This window comes from Pelophylax lessonae (genome assembly GCF_965119305.1).
Source record: "Pelophylax lessonae genome assembly, chromosome: 4".
Classification (NCBI taxonomy): domain Eukaryota; kingdom Metazoa; phylum Chordata; class Amphibia; order Anura; family Ranidae; genus Pelophylax; species Pelophylax lessonae.
This window is the reverse complement of record NC_138771.1, coordinates 637,390,623-637,410,972: the sequence shown is the minus strand read 5'-3', so window position 1 is coordinate 637,410,972 and position 20,350 is coordinate 637,390,623. Positions and strand designations below refer to the sequence as shown.

General features: G+C 43.9%; 1 protein-coding gene and 1 long non-coding RNA gene across 2 annotated transcripts in view; both read right to left on the bottom strand.

Annotated features, from left to right (window-relative positions):
- The window catches only part of LOC309552384, an 879,384-nt gene that overhangs the window by 323,687 nt on the left and 535,347 nt on the right, over nucleotides 1-20,350 (bottom strand). The window lies entirely within an intron of this gene.
- LOC309554726 (olfactory receptor 11A1-like) lies at nucleotides 3,683-4,606 on the bottom strand (the record flags this gene model as incomplete). Its single annotated transcript, XM_082256431.1, has 1 exon — nucleotides 3,683-4,606. The coding sequence occupies one exon, from the start codon at nucleotides 4,604-4,606 to the stop codon at nucleotides 3,683-3,685; it is 924 nt and encodes a 307-aa protein (XP_082112557.1).

Genomic DNA, 20,350 nt, shown 5'->3' with positions numbered 1-20,350 from the left:
GCACGGCAGCTGGTCGGCAAGTGGTTAAAGGATTTCTAAGACCCCCCCCCAAAAAAAAAAAATAATAATATAATGCAACTTACCAGACTACAAACATCCTTATTTCAATTGTGTAAACCACTAGATCTATCAATTCTTAATGTAATGGAGATGAAGGAAGGCAGACATGTTTGAAGTCTGGCCTGGGTGACAACCATGGCTTCTTCTTCCAAAGATACAATGGAGGAAAAACAACTCAATGAATACAGTAAAGTTTCAAGTTTTCCAGAAAAGGAGTAAAAGATTTCTATTGTGATATCACATTTATTACCTGAACACCTTCCGTGTCGCTTTTCATATGATGATAAATGTTAATATCTGTTAAGGTGTTTTTATACATTTTTTGTCATCAAGAGGAATAAAAATCCCCAGATAACAAGACGGATGAAATAATCATGGTTTATTCTCAGCAGACTTATTAATAAATGTTATTCCTTATTCATTTAAAGCTAAGTGGATATTTGCAGAAACAATATTCCTAAGGTGTATAAAAAGCCAAATCTATTTTTTTTTTTTTTTTAGTATGCTGGACATCATGTATCATTATATCCTGTTATCCTAAAGTACAATAAAAAGCATTTTTTTTTTTTTCAGTTCTGTATTTTTTTTTTAATTAGGAGATTCACCTCTCCATTTGTCCTTTTTACTGTTATTGCAAGAGTAAAAGTGAAAGAATATCCCAAATTTTGGGTTGCCAGCAGAACAGGAAAAAAAGGGGGAAATCTTCCAATGCGGACTCTAGCCATGATGACAATCAGCGATTCCCTCATTTTGGAGGGATTTCCACTTACTTCCTGTTTTGTCTATGGGACAGGAAGTGAAAGAAATCTCCCCAATGGGACACAGATGGCAAAAAAAAACAAAATAAAAAACAAGGGTTATAACTCTCCCCTACTCTATCCAAAAAGGAAAAGACGCCTTTGACTGTATTACCATTTACGCTTCTATGCTTGTTCTTTTGGTAATAATAGACTTACTCTTTTACCACATCCATACCATAGGATGTCATATGTTGTCCTGGGCTTTAGGTGGTGATATTTGAATAGAGGGTGCAGCTCCAGGCTGCTTCATTCATCTTTTTTTTTCTGCCTGCTATTCCCTGCAATGTAAAAACAATCATAGTGGCAATTACCACCGCCCTCCAGTGCTTCTACTTGCTCACCTGTGCAATTGGCGAGCCGAAGAAAGAATTTGCAGATGACAGCTGTTTACCATAGAGCTGACCCAGGACCAGATTGGCCCAGGCCATCTCTATGACCTTCGGAAGCCAGAATGAATCGGCTGGTGACAGCTGTTTACCATAGAGCCAACCAAGGACCAGATTGGCCCAGGCCATCTCTATGACCTTCGGAAGCCAGAATGAATCGGCTGGTGACAGCTGTTTACCATAGAGCCGACCGAGGACCAGATTGGTCTAGGCCATCTCTATGACCTTCGGAAAGCCAGAATGAATCGGCTGGTGACAGCTGTTTACCAATAGAGCCAACCAAGGACCAGATTGGCCCAGGCCATCTCTATGACCTTCGGAAGCCAGAATGAATCAGCTGGTGACAGCTGTTTACCATAGAGCCGACCGAGGACCAGATTGGCCCAGGCCATTTCTATGACCTTCGGAAGCCAGAATGAATCGGCTGGTGACAGCTGTTTACCATAGAGCCAACCAAGGATCAGATTGGCTCAGGCCATCTCTATGACCTTTCGGAAGCCAGAATGAATTGGCTGGTGACAGCTGTTTACCATAGAGCCAACCAAGGACCAGATTGGCCCAGACCATCTCTATGACCTTCGGAAGCCGTGCATGACGTTATGACGTCACTTTCGGTGCTGGCAGATGTAAACACTGCCACTTTTTTTTTTTTTACTGGGAAGCTGAGATTTTTTTTTTTGTTTTTTTTTTTTTGCTTTCTTCCTATTACAAGGGATGTTTACATTCCTTGTAGGAATAAAAGTGATTTAAAAAAAAAATGTAAGGGAAAGTGTAAAAAATAAAAAAAAAATTTGAATAAAACAAATAATAAAAAAAAATTTAAAGCGCCCCTGTTCCGTCATGCTCGCACACAGAGGGGAACGTATACATAGGTCACGCTCGCATATGTAAATGACGTTCAAACCACACATGTGAGGTATCACCATGAACATTAGAGCGAGAGCAACAAGTCTAGTGTAAGACCTCCTCTGTAACTCTAAACAGGTAACCTGTAAAAAAATTTAAATTTTAAAGTGTAGCATACGGAGATTTTTAAATACTGAAGTTTGTCGCCATTCCACGAGTGTGAGCAATTTTAATGACATGTTAGGTATCTATTTACTCAGTATAACATCATCTTTCATTATGCAAAAAATTTGGCTAATGTTAGTGTTTTTTTTTTTTTTAATTCATGAAAACGGAAAATTGATATCAAATACTTACCATAATTTTCCTTTCCTGATGGACTCCATGGCAGCATACGTATCGGTTTAGTCCCGCCTCCTACGGGACCACCTACCCTATAGGACATCCACTCCCATAAATATTTGCACCCCTTCAGCACACTTGTTCTGTAACTAGCCTCCTTAGAAACTGGGAGGGAACTCCTACTGCCATGGAGTCCATCAGGAAAGGAAAATTACGGTAAGTATTTGATATCAATTTTCCGTTTTCCTGACAGACTCCATGACAGCATACATATCAGGAAATAACTCGCTGTACACAAACAGGATGGGCAGGTGCTGAACAAAAGTTTAATTAACGCTGTCAACCGACAGGACTTGTAAACCAAAATTAACAGAAGAAAGAGCCGCCGGCTAAACACAATAATGAGACAAGAAGGTATTTATGGAAGACCAGGATGCTGCTCTACAAATCACTTCAGGAGCGACATGTCTGGAAACTGCCCAGGAAGTGGAAACACTCCGAGTCGAGTGAGCCGTAACTGCCACAGGAGGAGTCAAGCCCTTAGCCCTGTAATTGAATAGCTTAGATGATCCATGAAGAAATAGACCTTGAGGAAGATCATAGTCCCTTGTTCTTCCCACTGAAGGTGATGAACAGATATTCTGACTGCTGGAAGGGAACCGTAGCTTCTAGATATTGATTGAGGCAATTTCCCACATCCAGCGGATGGACAGATGAGCCCTCATCCTGCCTAAAGGTAGGCAAAACTATTTCCGAGTTCTCGTGAAAGACAGAGGTAACCTTTGGTCTTGCTTCTAACATAGGGATTAAGACTACCCTGTCAGTAAAGAATGTTAGGAAGGGCTCTTGTGCCCCTAAGGCTCCAATCTCAGAGACTCTCTTTGCAGATGTAATGGCCACCAGGAAAATGGTCACCAACGTCAACTCAGGTGGATTCTATTTATCATCATTAGTCATTTAGTCAACATTGGATCATTCAGAGATCCTCACTGAACTTCTGGAGAGAGTTTGCTGCACTGAAAGTAAAGGGGCTGAATAATTTTGCACGCCCAATTTTTCAGTTTTTTATTTGTTAAAAAAGTTTGAAATATCCAATAAATTTCGTTCCACTTCATGATTGTGTCCCACTTGTTGTTGATTCTTCACAAAAAATTACAGTTTTATATCTTTATGTTTGAAGCCTGAAAGGTGGCAAAAGGTCGCAAAGTTCAGGGGGGCCGAATACTTTCGCAAGGCACTGTAGTTGTTCTAAAGATTGATATATTTGTTAATAACACTTCTAATCTCTTGATTCCTTAAACTATAGATTAGAGGATTGACTAGAGGTGTCACCAGGGTGTAGAGCAAAGATAGACCCTTGTTAACGTTGAAGGAACTTTTGTTTGGTGGGAAAATGTATAAGGATCCTAAGCTTCCGTAATACAAAGAAACAACGGTAAGGTGGGAGCTGCAAGTAGAGAAGGCCTTTTGTCTTTTGGCGGTAGAGGGGATATTCAAGATGGTGTGAAGGATAGAGATGTAGGTGGCCACGATAAATAAAAATGGACAAACAACAAAAGGAAAACTCAAAACCGAAGTGACAAGCTCAATGGAATGGTTATCTGAACATGAAAGTTCTACCACAGGAGAAATATCACAATAGAAATGATTGATAGTGTCTGGACCACAGAACTGTAAATTGTCTAATATAACATATAGTATGAAGGAGACTGTTAAGCCCATCAACCAGCAGGAGGTGACTATATGGACTTGCCGTCTTTTAGTCATGATGGTGGCATAATGTAATGGTTGACATATGGCCACATATCGATCGAAGGACATGGATGCCAGCAGTAAACACTGAGCTACTGTAGGAAACGCTAATAAAAAGAACTGGAACATGCATCGGGCAATGGAAACTTTCCCACCGCCCACCAGTATCAGCCACAGCATGTTGGGCACAATATTACCAGAGAAGATGATTTCGGATAAGGACAGCTGACTGATGAAGATGTACATGGGAGAGTGAAGACTCCGGATAAACACAACTAATGCAACAACAAGGGCATTGCTGGTTAAGGCCATGATGTGAATAATCAGAAAGATGGTGAAAAGTAGAATTTTAAAGTCTTGGAGGTCTCCGAATCCCAGGAGTACAAATTCTGTCAGCAACGTTTGATTCCTCTTGACCATCGTATGGACACCATAACAAAATTATCTCACAATGTGCTAAAATAAAGTTATTAAAACTGTGTGCTCAGTAAATAGTAACAAAATCAACTTCATAGATAGATTAAATTGGTATTTTTATCTCTTAGCCATCATCCTTTGGCTGCCTATAATTGGGAATGAGCTCCCAGTTTGGCGTGAACTGAATATTGCTTGTTCAGAGGTTTGGCTAAAGGCTGAACTAAATGGGTGTTTTGCCAAGCCAAAACTCTGGCTGCAGTGGGAAGTGAAACGCTACAGCTGCTAACTGCGACAGCTTCATTCATGGTGCATGTTAAGGAGACAGCAACAGTGACAGGTGAATTTAAACAGAGGGGTAGGGATTATTAAAAAATAAATAAATAAAGTGTGGCGTCACTGCCAAAATTCATACCAGACCTTTCAGGTCTAGTATAAAATGTAAGGGGGGCACCACAGAAAAAACAGCCAGCAAAGGGGGGGGGGGACCATGCTCTCCTCCTCCTGAGCCATACTATACTAGATACCCTCAACATGATAACGACCCCAAACACACATGCAAGACCTCTGCCTTGCTAAAGAAGTTGAGGATAAAGGTGATGGACTGGTCAAGCATGTCTCCAGACCAAAACCCTATTGAGCATCTGTGGGGCATCCTCATATGGAAGGTGGAGGAGCGCAAGGTCTCTAACATCTACCAGCTCCGTGATGTTGTCATGGAGGAGTGGAAGAGGACCCCAGTGGCAACCTGTGAAGCTCTGGTGAACTCCATACCCAAGAGGGTTAGGGCAGCGTTGGAAAATAATGGTGGCCACACAAAATAATGACACTTTGGGCCCAATTTGGACATTTTGACTTAGGGGGTGTATTTACTTATGTTGCCAGTGGTTTAGACATTAATGGCTGTGTGTTGAGTTATTTTGAGGGGACAGCAAATTTACATTGTTATACAAGCTGTACACTCACTACTTTACATTGTAGCAAAGTGTAATTTCTTCAGTGATGTCACATGAAAAGATAGAATAAAATGTTTACAAACATGTGAGGGGTGTACTTACTTTTGTGAGATACTGTGTGTGTATTATATATATATATATATATATATATATATGCACACATCCAACATTAGTCACATTTTGCCAACAATGCAGATGCTTGTTGATTACAATGAATGATGCCTGCTAGATTGACTAATGAAAAGACCCATAGGCACATCTGATCCCATGGCTTTTTGAGTGCGAATGACAGTTCCTGTTCCCCACTGCTAAATGTAAAAGAAAGGGTTGGGATATATCCAGCTATGTCATCAAGAAAATATGGCCAGACAATACCTTCTGGTAAGAGGTAAATGAGGGGGCCCTTTTTTGATCTGCCTGGCCTTTCAACTCAGGGGTTCACCTGAAATCTGACATTTGCTGCCCTCACAACTCTCTAATCCCACACACTCTCTCCTAGTTCCACACAGTGCATAACAGTTTCAAATAACCGAGTCCCCCTAGCTGACTCCATTCATTTAAACCAGGGTTTCCCAACCTCCAGAGGTTGCTAGGGGGATCCTTAGGTTATGAGAAAGTTCTCTATCTCAGGAGAGGTCCCACTGACACCATTGACCCTTTTGACTATCTGTAGGGGGCGATGATTCACAATGACCACAAAGTGTAAAGGAGAAGTCTTCCTACAGACCATCACAATAATGTATCAGGATAGTATTTTTAGCAGGGGTTCCCTGAGATCGGAATGGTACCTCAAGGGTTGATCTGTGTTAAAAAGGTTGAGAAAGGCTGATCTAAACACTGGAGGGCTCTGTTATTTGGCCAACGTAATACATTTTCGGGAGCAAGGAAATAGCATGCTAGACTGTGGGCAAGGCAGCAAATGTCAGATTTCAAATGACCTCTGACCCGATCACTCAAGCTAAAATCCCAAGTAGGTAAGGCTAAATCAGGGCACAATAATTTAAGGGGCTCATTATAAAAGCAGAGATAGGGAATGAGTGTCTCCAATACATGGCTATTGAGGCTCAGTTTGACAAAGAACACTTTCCAGAAGCCATTATAGATAAGAGTCCTATAGAGAACAGTTTCTAGTTTCCTATGGAAGCCTTGATGAAAGGGAACTTTTTGGTCCATAAAACTCATTGGCTTCCTTTAAATCTTTCTGCCATTTAAACTTTACCAGCAATAAATGATTGTGGACTCCTAAGATGGCACTTTGTCAATTTCTAATGGATGTATGGCAGCTTTAGAACACAAAGAAATTCCAACTGATATGGATTGGAAGCCTCAGTTTTGGATGAAGCAGGAAAGGGTTTTATTTTCTGTCTGTGACCCCCTTGTTGAGATTCACCTCAATTTTCTGTCCCTGTGGTGTCCATATAAGAAATGTAGAAAGCCAATGTTACTGAGATGGGAAAACACGGGTGACAATTTAAACAAAAAACAATTTTCAAAAGTTCTTTCTTCCTACTATATTCAAAATATTCTCATGTATACACATGCCAGTACTTGCGCTAATGCCACAGGTGACCTGCACTAAGAAGGTCCAAAAGTTCAATAGAATTCCTGCCTTGAAAGGGTTAATCTTCAATAGCAACACAACCTTGCTGCTCTCGCAACCAGCAAGCATTGGAAACTGCAAACACGAGAGAAGAGCACACTCTGGTGCATTGCCTTTTATGATAAAAATGCACTCACAAGAATAAAAAATCAGTGCTTAGCAATTACCGTACATCTCCCAACCACAGTGTTGTGCACCAAAATCCTCTCGCCACCCTTGATGGGAGCTCCAGCTGACTGTGGGATATGGCAGCAGTCCCTGCTGTGCTTGATCTCATGCACAGGAAAATGTGCTTGGGGGTTACTTCACAGCTCACACACCCCATCAGCAGCCAGCTGCTTGCATCACATGAGCCCAAGCATGTTTTCTAATGCATGTGAACAGCCAGCATGCATTAGATCTAGTATTGCTGCGATATCCACACTGTCAGCTGGAGCTCCTATCAAGGGCAGAGGATTTTGGTGCACAGTACCGTGGTGGGAAGATATGATTGATAATCTGGTTGTTTTTTTTTTTTTATTTAGTTTATCTAAGTTTTATCATAAAATAAAGGATATTGCACCAGAGCCTGTGAGCTCTTCTCTTGTTTGCGTATACTCAAAATTTGCTTTTGTCTGCATCCCATTTTTATACATTTCCCATAGCTTCCTGTTTTTCCTGTACAGTGGGGCAGTGGTCCTCAACCCTGGTCCTCAGGGCCCACTAATAGGCCAGGTTTGCATGATAACTGAAATACATCCCAGGTGATCTCATTTGCTGCTCAGTGATTGCAGTACTCTAGTCTGCATCTCCCCAAGCTAATACTTAAAATCTGGCCTGTTAGTGGGCACTGAGGACCGGAGTTGAGGACCACTGCAGTAGGGGACAGAAAGCAATACAATGCTCTAATTTTGATCCAACCTATCTAAAACAAAATAGAAACACTTGGCAAGATAAAGCAGAACCCTTTACCTGCTTTCTAAAGGTTCAAACTCTGCAAGTGGTCCTTCACAGGTGCAGCCATCTTCTCCTAGGCTTTTTCTGGGTGCCGGTGTTCCGTGAGAATTACCTACCCGTGAGAAAAACCTACCCTCGTCACTTCCGGTTCATGGCAGTCTGTGTAACGCGAGCAGTTACATTAAAACAGCTGTGCTGCACCATGAGTAATCTCCGCTCCTGTCCCGGTCACTTCCCTGCTCTCGGCTACTAAATATAAAAGCGGCGGCGGCTGTATGAAAAGATAAATCACGGAGCCGAGAGCCGCTTTCATATTTACTAGCCAAGATCAGGGAAGTGACCGGGACAGGAGCGGAGATGACTCATAGTGCAGCACAGCTATTTTATGTCACCGCCGCGTCGGTAGGTTTTTTAACGGACACCGAGATCGTTTCAGACTAGTGCGCATGCGCACTAGTCTGATCCTCAGCTCTTCCATTAGGTATCCGGGGCTGTGAGCATGCACACTGCTGCGCTGCTCAGCTGTTCCTGGCCGGAAGTGACGAGGGGTAGGTTTTTCTCACGGGGTAGGTAATTCTCACGTTACACCGGTCTTAAGGCATCTTTATTGGCTGGCACGGGCTGATGTAACTCCTGCCCATACGCAGTGGGCAGTCATCCCGACAGACAGGGATTATGCCAGAACTGTAAACTGAGCTGCTTATGCCAAAGATTGGGAGCAGGCAGGTCTTCTGTGATAAAAAGCCTATAAGTTTTAATAAAATGCCTTCTGGTCTCCAGTATATATCAAATATTGAACTCTTATCCTGTCCAGGAGCGAGGCAAACACTCATATATGCTTCGATAGGAAAAAAAAGTTGGGTGAGGAAATTACCCTTCAGACATGGCAGACGATCTGGTCTCAGGCAGCCAAAAGCTCTATGTGTACCTTGTATAAGGAGAATTCCGATAAAATTCTTTACTTTTGGTACTTGACCCCGGACATCCTCCATGCTATTTATCCTGCTAGCTCTGATTGCTGCTGGCGCTGTCTTAAGGATAGGGGTACTCTCCTACATATATACTGGGCCTGTCCACTAATAGCCCCATTTTGGCTTTCAGTGCAGCAGCTGTTGGATGGCCTATTTGGGGTGTCTACTCCTTGGACTCCGAAATGTTATCTCCTGGGTCTGGCCGCCCTTCAACTCCCTAAACCCCACAAGAAGCTGCTATATCATAGTCTAACAGCTGCCCGCTGCTGTCTGGTAGCACTACATTGGAAAAAACTTTCACCACCACCTCCTGAGGCCCTCTACGCTAGGGTTAAGGATGCAGAATTAATGGAGAAGCTTACGGCCCGCATTGGGGGCAGACTGGAAGCTCACAATCTCATCTGGGGAGCCATGGCACCTCCGGGAGGACCCACCTTGAGTTCTTGTCCTCCTTTCTCATGCTCCTTTCTCTCCCTTTTACCTTTCCTTTCTTTCCTCTATTCTATATCTTTCTTCTTTTCCTCCTTTATCTTCTCCATCCATATCTGAGTTTGTTGAAACTGAATATATTCCAGTTTTCCATTACAATGCTACAGGTCACGTTAGACTATGTTATTTTTGCACGAACAGACTGTTTGCATTGTATTTCTGTTTATATGCTGCTTATCGTAGCCCTGACTTATTCTTTGTTCTCAACAAATTTTAATACCACTTAATAAAAATTATTTGAAAAAAAATAAATAAATAAAATGCCTTCAGTTATGCTTTAATAGGGCTTCTGACACTTTCCTTTGTCATTGGTTTGTTTTTAAAGCTCAAAAGAACGATCATTTCAAAACCACTTTATACATTATGTGGGCATCAATCTAATTGTATACAGTGTCTTACAGTTCATATTCTTTAGAAAATAGCCACGAGTTCTGGAGGGAAACAACAATACAAAATTATGCATTGCAGCTATGTTCCATACACTCGCAATAGTGCACAATTTTCATCTACTTGCTGCTCACTCTGTGCAACACCCAAACCGTCTCTTGCACATAGACTATGGTTCTGCCCTTCAATTCTCACCTTCTGGACTACAGTGGAATCCTATGTAGCCTCCCTCACGGTCTTGACCCCCCATGGGGAGCCTTACATGCTTCTTTTTGGAAACTTTGACGTGCTACTCAACAAAAGCTCTAAAGAGCAATGTCGCATCATCACAACTCACAAAGCTTGGCTGGTCACATGCTACATGATAGCCAGGAGAGCCATTCTAGCTAAATGGATACATTCCTCCACTCCGTCTCTCAAGGATGTGAAATTGGGCCTGCAACAACTTCATGACAGGGAAGCCCTGGAGATCAAAACTACCAACCCCATAAATCCGGTTAAGTTTGACCGCAAATGGTCCACATACCTGCATCCACCTTCTGGACTACAGTGGAATCCTATGTAGCCTCCCTCACGGGCTTGAGCCCCCATGGGGACCCTTACCTGCTCCTTTTTGGAAACTTTGACGTGCTACTCAACAAAAGCTCTAAAGAGCAATGTCGCATCATCACAACCCACAAAGCTTGGCTGGTCACATGCTACATGATAGCCAGGAGAGCCATTCTAGCTAAATGGATACATTCCTCCACTCCGTCTCTCAAGGATGTGAAATTGGGCCTGCAACAACTTCATGACAGGGAAGCCCTGGAGATCAAAACTACCAACCCCATAAATCCGGTTAAGTTTGACCGCAAATGGTCCACATACCTGCATCCATCGTGCACTTAAAACACTCATTCTGTGAATATCAGACCTCTACCACCTTGCCACATGCCAATTGTTTACTGAGCCATCTCTTGGATCCAGCTCATCAGGAAGACCAACGGCTATTCTGCGGACTATTTCAACACCACAGCATAAGGCAGGGAGACAAGCTATCCCAGTATGAACTCACACCTTTGACTGTCCCTGTCGGCCCACTTTACTCTATAATTGCCCTCTCACATTGCCTTCAAGCATCCCCCCCTGTTTATTCCTTCTGGAAATGGTCAGCAACCAATTCAGCAAGTGGGAACGATCACGAAACCTGTATCTTTCTTACACAATTCACTACTTATCATTGAGGGTGCTATGTTTGTGTTCTCCTTCTGTATTTACTACCCCCCCCCCACCTATCCTCAATTTATTGGATGTTATACCTACTAGATTCCTTACTCCTAGTATTGGGGATTGTTTAAACCGTCTTTGCATATGTACCTTCGTGGCTTTTTTTTTTGCGGGAACGCGGGGGAACGCAGTTCCGGCACCTCCAGCACTGACTGTATGTAATGGCAAGGTGGCAAGGGGTTCAAGGTCTATTAATGCTAGTTGCTGGGAGGATCTATTGTTGCTGGAGATCTACTTTTGCAGGAGGGGCGTCTACTGTTACTCAGGAGGTCTATTGTGGTTGGTGGGGGTTCCACTGTTGCTGGGAGTCAGTTGTTGCTGGGAGGGATCTAGTGATACTGGCTTCAGGTAAATCTGTTGTTGCTGCTGGGGTCTATTGCGAGTATTACATTGTTGCTGGGGGTGAGTCTATTGGTGCTGGCTGCTGGAGAGTCTATTGGTGCTGGCTGCTGGAGAGTCTATTGGTGCTGGCTGCTGGAGAGTCTATTGGTGCTGGCTGCTGGAGAGTCTATTGCTGCTGGCTGCTGGAGAGTCTATTGCTGCTGGCTGCTGGAGAGTCTATTGCTGCTGGCTGCAGGGAGAGCCGTTATTGCTGCTGGAGCTCTTTTGTTGCTGGGGAAGGGGGTGTTTCCTTCCGGGTGGTTCATTGTTGCGGAGGGGATCTATTATTGCTGGCTGCATGTGATCTAGTTTAATGTTTTTCTTGTTATTATTAACAAATTCCATACAAATTACTTAGTGCCACAATTGTTACATGGTTCTGTATTCTCAAAAAGGAGCAGTACTTGGGGGGTGGGTAGGGGGTGGAACTAAGGAATGGTGCAGGAGGTGGGTAGGGGGGCGGAGACAAGGGGTGACTCGGAGAAAAAAAAGCCCTGTGTACCGTTGCTATTTTATTTGTTCATTTGTTGAAAATTTAATAAAATCTTCTTGCTGTGTGTGGAAGCAGTGGTCTCTGTGAGGGTACATTATGCCCACTGTTGAGTCACACCTATAACTCTGCAATGGGTAAGCTCCCACACTCTGCTGAGAGCAGAGTCAGCAGGGGGCGTGCCTGACCTCTGCAGAGAGACTACTGTTTGCACACAAGGGGCTCCCTTTCTGGAGCATGCTGGCAGGGGACAGGCTTTTCTACTGCGGAGAAATTCAAAGAAAAACAAAATATTTTAAACTGCTTTTGTTTTGATGCTCCTGGAATGTATTTAGCTGAGCATCATACACAGATCACGAAGCCAACAGTAATCCTAAAGCAGCACACAGACTATCTATACATGGGAAAACCAAATAAAATACCACTACACATATGTATTTGCACTAAAATAAACATAGATGTTTGTCCTTATAAGCAGCCAATGGGTGACAGCGAAGATAAAAATGTGTTTAAAAATGTCCTGCAAATACTGTACTTACCCTTAATTGACATTTCGGGTAAGTTCATCTTTTTTTTTTTTTTAAGTTCATCTTTTTTTATGAAAAATGAAAAGGTGAAGGTGCGCCCAATATCCTGGCCATCCTTCCAGACTCTGCTGCAAATAGCAGCTGTGATGCTGGTGTAGAGGTCCATATACTGCACAATACAATACATAGTCCTTGGAGTAGTATAATGCTCGCAATAGCAAGCATGCATTGGTCAGTGCAGCCATGTGACAGTGCTGACCAACGAGAGGCGCATCTGAGGCTTGTCCAACAATGCATCCCAGAAGAAAAAATAAAAATGGTCTTCATTGTTCAGTGTGGTCACATGGTCGTGCTGACCAATGAGCACTTGCCATTGAGATGAATACTCACTCCTGAACTATGTATCGCGTTATACAATGTTCGGATTGCTACACCAACATGGGGCATTTTTATGATAAAGTGATCTTACCCTTTAGGAAAAAGGTAACAAAGTAGTAATATTCCAGGATACATTGTTACATGTGTCTATAAATGCCATACCTGGCATAAGTAATCCCCCCTCCAGGCTCATAGTGGATTTGAATTTCATTTAATACAGTTTATATTCCCAATGCACAACCAAGGGAGTAAAAGCCCTGGGGATCCTGGAAAATGATTTAATGGTCGTATATTACCAGGAGACCAATTAGTCAATGTCTATGTAGACATAGAATGTATTTGTTACATAACATTCTTGGATAAGAAAAAAAAAAAATATATATATATATATATATATATATATATTTTTTTTTTTTTTTAATCCAAAGCCAACATTTCTCTTATGGATGGACTGGCTGATTTTTTTTTTTTTTTTAATATTGCGGTCTGTGACCTTGCTTGGGGAATGACCGCTCTGTGTGTCACCAGCATTTAACCACGTCAATACAGGGCACTTTCACCCACTTCCTGCCCAGACCAATTTTCAGCTTTCAGCGCTCTCACAATTTGAATAATTAAAAAAAAAAAGCGTTGTATGACTGAGTAATTATCATTTTTTTAACACAATTAGAGCTTTCTTTTGGTGGTATTTAATCACCACTGGGTTTTTTATTTTATGCGATATAAGTAAAAAAAGAGCGAAATTAAAAAAAAAAAAGAAAAAAAAAACATTTTGTTTTAGTTTCTATTATAAAAGGTTGCAAATAAGTAATTTTTTAAAATAAATTTGGGCCAAAATTTATACTGCTACATCTTTTGTAAAAATAACCCAAATTAGTGGATATTATTTAGGCCCCTTTCACACGGGCGCACCGCTAGACAGAGTCCGTTCTGCTCAGCGAGGAATCGATCCGCCGATCCCCGCTGACCAGGCTGATGACAGCTCCGTCTCTGCTCTGTGTGCAGAGAGGGAGCTGTCAGATCCCCGCTGTCCTCTATGGGAGATTGGATGAGAACAGACCGCCTGTCCGTTTTCATCCGATCCGATCCTCTGACACCCGCTGCCCCATAGGGATACATGGAGCATCAGGTCAGCCTGAAAAACTGACAGGCGGATCGGATCACCCGTGTGAAAGGGGCCTAATGCCCCGTACACACATACCGATTGTCGGCCGTAAATATTCGGCCGACGACCGATCGGCCGATTGTAGGCTTGTTAGTATGATGCTTCCGACAGCCGACAGCGCATTTTCGGCCGAACAGAATCTGTCGTGCAAGCATTAAAATTTTTGTTGGCCAACACCAGAACGGCCGATTGTTCGCCAGTCAGTACAGATTTCGGCCGACAAACAGCAGATTTGTAAGACTGGGCATGCTCAGAAAAAAAAAAAAGACAAGGAAAGTTAACCATCACATGACATCACTTCTGCAGTCGGCTGTTGTTGGCCGACAAAATTCGTGTTCAGTCTTTTGCAGTTTTCTAGTCTGTGTGAAAGTTATAGAGTCTACAAGCTATGGTGCCAATCATTGAAAATTAATCACCCCTGATGTACCGACGGCCTATCTAATTTCTTGAGGCCATGAAATGTCACCCCAAAAATACATGCTGCTACTCCTCCTGAGTATGGCGATACCACATGTGTGAGACTTTTACACAACCTGGCCACATGAAGAGGCCCAACATGCAAGGAGTACTGTCAGGTGTTCTAGGAGCATAAATTACACATATAATTTCCTGGCTACCTATCACACTTTTGAAGGCCCTGGAGCACCAGGAAAATGGAAACGCCCACAAAATGACCCCATTTTGGAAAGCAAACACCCCAATGTATATTCTATGAGGCATAACGAGTCTTTTGAATGACACCCCAAAATACATTCTGCTACTCATCCTGAGTATGGAGATACCACATGTGTGAGACTTTTACAGAGCCTGGCCACATACAGAGGCCCAACATCCAAGTAGCATCCTTCAGGCATTCTAGGAGCATACATTTCACATCTAATTTCATTACAACCTATCACACTTTTGAAGGCCCTAGAGAACCAGGACAATGGAAACACCCACAAAATGACCCCATTTTGGAAAGCAAACACCCCAACACATAATCTAGGAGGCAGGGGCTGCAGCTAGGTACTCTGATGAGCTGAAGACAGGTACTTAGGTACACTGATCGGCTTCAGAAAGGTACTCTGGTACTTTTATGGGCGGCAGAGAGGCACTTGGGTACTCTGATGGGCTAGAGACAGGTACTCGGGTAATCGGATGGGCTGCAGATAGGTACTCGGGCACTCTGAGCTGAAGACAGGCACTTGGGTACTCTGGTCTGCAGATAGGTATTCTGATGGTCTGCAGATAGATACTCAGGTACTCTGATGGGCTGCAGAGAGGTACTCGGGTAATCTGATGGGCTGCAGATACAGTAAGTACTCGGGGCACTCTGGGCTGGAGACAGGTACTCAGGTTCTTGGGTACTCTGATGGACTACAGAGAGGTACTTGGTACTCTGTTAGGCTGGTGACAGGTACTCGGGTACTCCAATGACAGGTACTCAGAGTACCTGTCATCCGAGTACCCGGGCACCTGTCACCAATCCATCAGAGTGCCCAAGTATCCGTCATCAGAGTACTTGATGGGCTGGTGACAGGTCCTCTATATTGGGGGGGGGGGGGATCAGTGTGTTTGGTGTGCACTGTAATCGGTAACTAGCTGTTACCCCAATCTCCTCCTCACACAAGATCGGTGTGTGAGGAAAAGTGCCCGGGAACAGCTAGTTACCGGGTTTGTTGACATTCTGTGACTGGCTGTGATTGGACACAGCCGGTCACGCGGTAAAGAGCCAATTTCATATGCTCTTTACCCAGATCGGGATGGACTGTGTCAGAGTGACACTCCCCATCCCCAATCTTTGCTCTGCGCACCCCTGGGGGTACACACAGGGACAGTGCATGTGGCCGGCTGTGATTGGACACAGCCAGTCACATGGTAAAGAGACATTTTTTTATTGGCTCTTTACACTGATCGGGGATGGGTTGTGTCCCGAGGGACACGCCTCATCCACGATCGCTGCGCTGCATGCCCCCGGGGCGCGGGAGAACGACGAGAATGGGCGGACATCATATGACGTCCACCCAGATGGAGGAGACATTCCTGCCGGCATCATTTTACAATGCGCCGGTAGGGAAGAGGTTAAAGAAAGAAAAATCCAAAATTTTAATCGGTACCAGAACAGGAGTAGTGAGGAAATGTTCCAGTGGATACACTCTTTTGTGCAACAACAACACTACGCAGTATCTGTGCAGCTTTCCCTTATTTTGGAGAGATTTCCTCTGAAATTCCCATTTTGTCTATGGGACAGGAAGTGAAGGGTGTTCTACCCAATCAGACACAGCAAAATAAAGCTATTACAGGGATTTTACCTACTGTATGTCCCACCCAATCAAAAAAAAAAAAAAAAAAAAGTTACTCTTACCAGTAACATCTTTTCCAGGAGTCTTTCAGGACAGACGTCTCAGAGACCTTGGCTCCTCCCTGCACAGGAAACATCGCCTCAACCATGACGATTTAACCTCCCTGTCAGTCGGTACCTTCAAGTTCTCCAAGAGTACCTCCGGCCAGCTGGGGAGAACCATACTAACACCCCTTCTCCTAATTGTCTTGTGTCCAGAAATTCTTAGGGTGGGTAACGGTGCTGTCCTGAAAGACTCCTGGAAAAGACATTACCAGTAAGAGTAACACTGTTTCTCCCCCCTCATCTTTCAGAACAGCCACCTCTGAGAGGATAAGCGAGCACTTACCCCTAGGGTGGGACCACTGCTAGAAGGACTTTACGCCCAAATGCCGGATCCTTAGGGGTTAACAGATCCAACCTGTTGTGCTTGGTGAAGGTCAAAAAACTGGACCAGGTTGCTGCCCGACAGATCTGCTCTGGTGTAGCACCAGCTCTCTCTGCAGGGGAAGTCACCACAGCCCTCGTAGAATGTGCCCCGATACCCACCGGGACCTCCCTACCGCTTGCAATATAGGCCTGACTAATGGCTAACCTAAGCCATCTAGTTAAATAATGTTTAGCGGCTTTAGAACCCTTACTAGCCCCTGAAAACAAAATAAAGAAGGAATCAGACTTCCTAAATTCCTTTGTAAAATCCATCCACTGAAGGACAAGCCTTTTAACATCTAACATGAAAGTTACGCTCCTGTTCACCCATAGGATTCGAAAAGAAATATGGTAAAACGATTTCTTGCTTTCTGAAACCGAGGTCATCTTTGGTAAAAAAGTCGGATCGGTTTTAAAAACTATACAATCCGGAAAAAATTGTAGAAAGGAAGGTCTAATAGAGAGCTTCCAATTCACTAATCCTCCTGGCGGTAGTGATTGGCACTAAAAAAAAAAAAAAAAAAAAAAAACACTGTCTTGAGTGTTAAAACCCTCACCGAACAAGACTTAATGGGTTCAAACGGCTCTCCTAAGAGAGCCTGTAGAACTAAAGATAAATCCCACAATGAAAAAGGGGGATTGCAAACGAATCTCTGCCTGTTCAAGGCCTTAACCACTTCCGCACTGCTCACTAGAGCTCTACTGCGGCAAAGTGGTTCGTTATCGTCTGGCGACGTAGACCTACATCGCCAGACACTCCCCTTTCTCGGCGGATTCAGTCGGGCCAGGGGAGGAGCAGCAGCGATCGTCGGGGAATCGAGTCTGGAGATTTGTTTGAGATCTGTTTACACAAGCGGGCGGATCTCCTAAGTGACATGCAGGGTCAGATTGCAGGGTTCAGCATAGCTGAACCTGCGATCTGTCCCTGTGTCACTCAGTCACATCCCCCCACACATGTCAGTAAGCACCAGGCATACATTAACCCCTCCCTCTCCAATAAAATTAACCCCTTCCCTGCCAGTGTCATTTTTACAGTAACAGTGCATATTTATAGCACTGATTACTGTAGTAATGTCACTGGTGCCCCCAAAAGTGTCAAAAATGTCAGTCAAGGGTCCGATCTGTCTGCCGCAATGTCGCAGTCCCGCAAAAAAAAAAAAAAAAATCGCAGATCGCCGCCATTACTCGTTAAAAAAAAAAACACCAAAAATTACAGAAATCATTCCCTCAGTTAGTAAACGCAATAACTTTTGCGCAAACCAATCAAAATACGCTTATTCTGATTTTTTTTTACCAAACATGGGTAGCATTTTTTTGGGGGGGAATTTCATATAAAAAAATGTGAAAAATATTGTTATTTTTTCAAAATTTACGCTCTTTTTTGTTTATAGCGCAAAAAGTAAAAATCACACAGGTGATCAAATACCACCAAAAGAAAGCTCTGTTTGTGGGAAAAAAAAGGACGTAAATTTCGTTTGGGTACAGCGTCGCACGACCGCGCAATTGTCAGTTAAAGTTGCACAGTGCCGAATCGCAAAAAGTGGCCCAGACGTAAGACAGCAAAATCCTCCGGTGGTAAAGTGGTTAAAAAAAGAAAAAATCTAGTCACCCAAGGGTTTTCAGCCAAGGATATTTCTAAAAAGGCACTTAGCACTGAAACCTGACTCTTTATCTGCCCCACTCTGCAGAAATTCCAACACTGCCACTGGGATGCAAACATCCAAGAAGCTCTCTGTGCACCAGCTGTTGAAACGCTTCCAATTTTTAAGTAAAATGGCACACATTTCCTTTTTCCTGCTACTCAGCAGTCTTGCCACCAACTGTTCCATAAACCTCTTGCTTTTCAGCAACTTTTCCCCAGAAGCCAGGCTGCAAGAGTCCAGCACTTCACCTGGGGAAAGCAAACCAGACCTTAAAGAAGGTGGTCCACCTGATCTGGTAGAATCCAGGGGGGCTCCAATGTCATACCCTTCCGGACTGAGGGTAGTGTCTTCATTCTGAAATGTCCTCAAACGCTGGTGGTAGTACAGGCAGGGAGGGAGGCATAGCACCTGGAGAAATGCCAGCTTTGAGTGAGTACATCTACTCCAAGCACCCTGCCCCACCTGTTCAGGGAGAAGTGCTGTATTTTTGTATTCCGTGAGGCAAAAAGGTACACACATGCCCCCCCATCTTTGGGTGATCATTCTGTAGACGTCCTGATTGAGGATCCAGTCACCAGTCACCAGTCACCTTCCTTTAAAGTTCTTCTGCTTAGGAAGTAGGCCAATTAGTTCAATTCTACCTTCAGGTGAACCGCCGAGAGGAAGAAGACCCGGGCTTCGGCCTACTGAAGAATTCCTTCTGCTGGAACCCACAGAGGCTTGCTCCTTGTCCCCCCTTTCTGGTCGACATAAGCAACTGCCAAGGAATTGTCAGAGTAGACTTGCACATGGTGCCCTACAGTTCTGTCTGGAAGGCTCTGAGAGCCAGCTTGATTGCTCTCAGTTCTCTCCAGTTCGAAGATCACCTTGAATCATCGCACTTCCAAGATCATTGCACCAGTCGAGAGCCCAGGTGTGCTCCCCAACCTGTGCCACTTGTGTCCGTAATGACTCTGGATGCTGACAGGACCCATGAGAGACCCTGTAACAGGTTTGAGACCCTCCTCCACCACAAGAGGGATCTTTTTACCCATACTGGCACATGCATCAGGGAATCCACAGACCACTGACTGTGGTCCCACACCCCCATGATGAACAGTTGTAAAGGACGGAAGTGGAGTCCCGCACACTGTACCACCAGAATTGCAGCCGTCAACTCCAGTGCAGACATGGCCTGTCTTATCGATATAGGCCAACTGCTCTGTAACAGGCTCATTGCTCTGCCTATCTTCTGACTCTTCTCCAGTGGAATAAAGACCTTCTGAAGTGCGTAATCTAACTTGAAGCCCAGAAAAGGGACCCTTTGTGCGGGCACTAGACTGGATCTTTCAGTTCATGCAACTTTGATGTAGCTGGATCTTCTTCAAAGGCTGGGAGAACCCATTCCTGATTACAGTGGAAAGCGGTTGGCACTTTAGGTATGAATTGATGGATTGGTCGTAGGACGACCCTGTCTGGGAAGAATATAATGTACGGGTCTTGAGCCCCCAAGGCTTAGATTTCCGAAACCCTATGGCCTGAAGTGACGGCTACGAGGAAAACCGTTTTAAGAGTAATATCTTTCAGAGTACAGTCCTCAGTAGGAGCAAATGGAGGTGCTGCTAGAGTACCCAGCACCAAAGGCAAATCCCACTTCGGGTACAATGTTTTTCTAGGTGGTCTCAACCTCAATACTGCCTTCAGAAACCGCTCTACCAGAGGATGTAAGGCCCATCTGATGTCTGTCAGGGCTGAACCTAAATCCAGACCTCTGTAGAAACAGTAGAATGTCCTGCACACCTGGCTTCAATGGGTTAAATTTGTTGGATT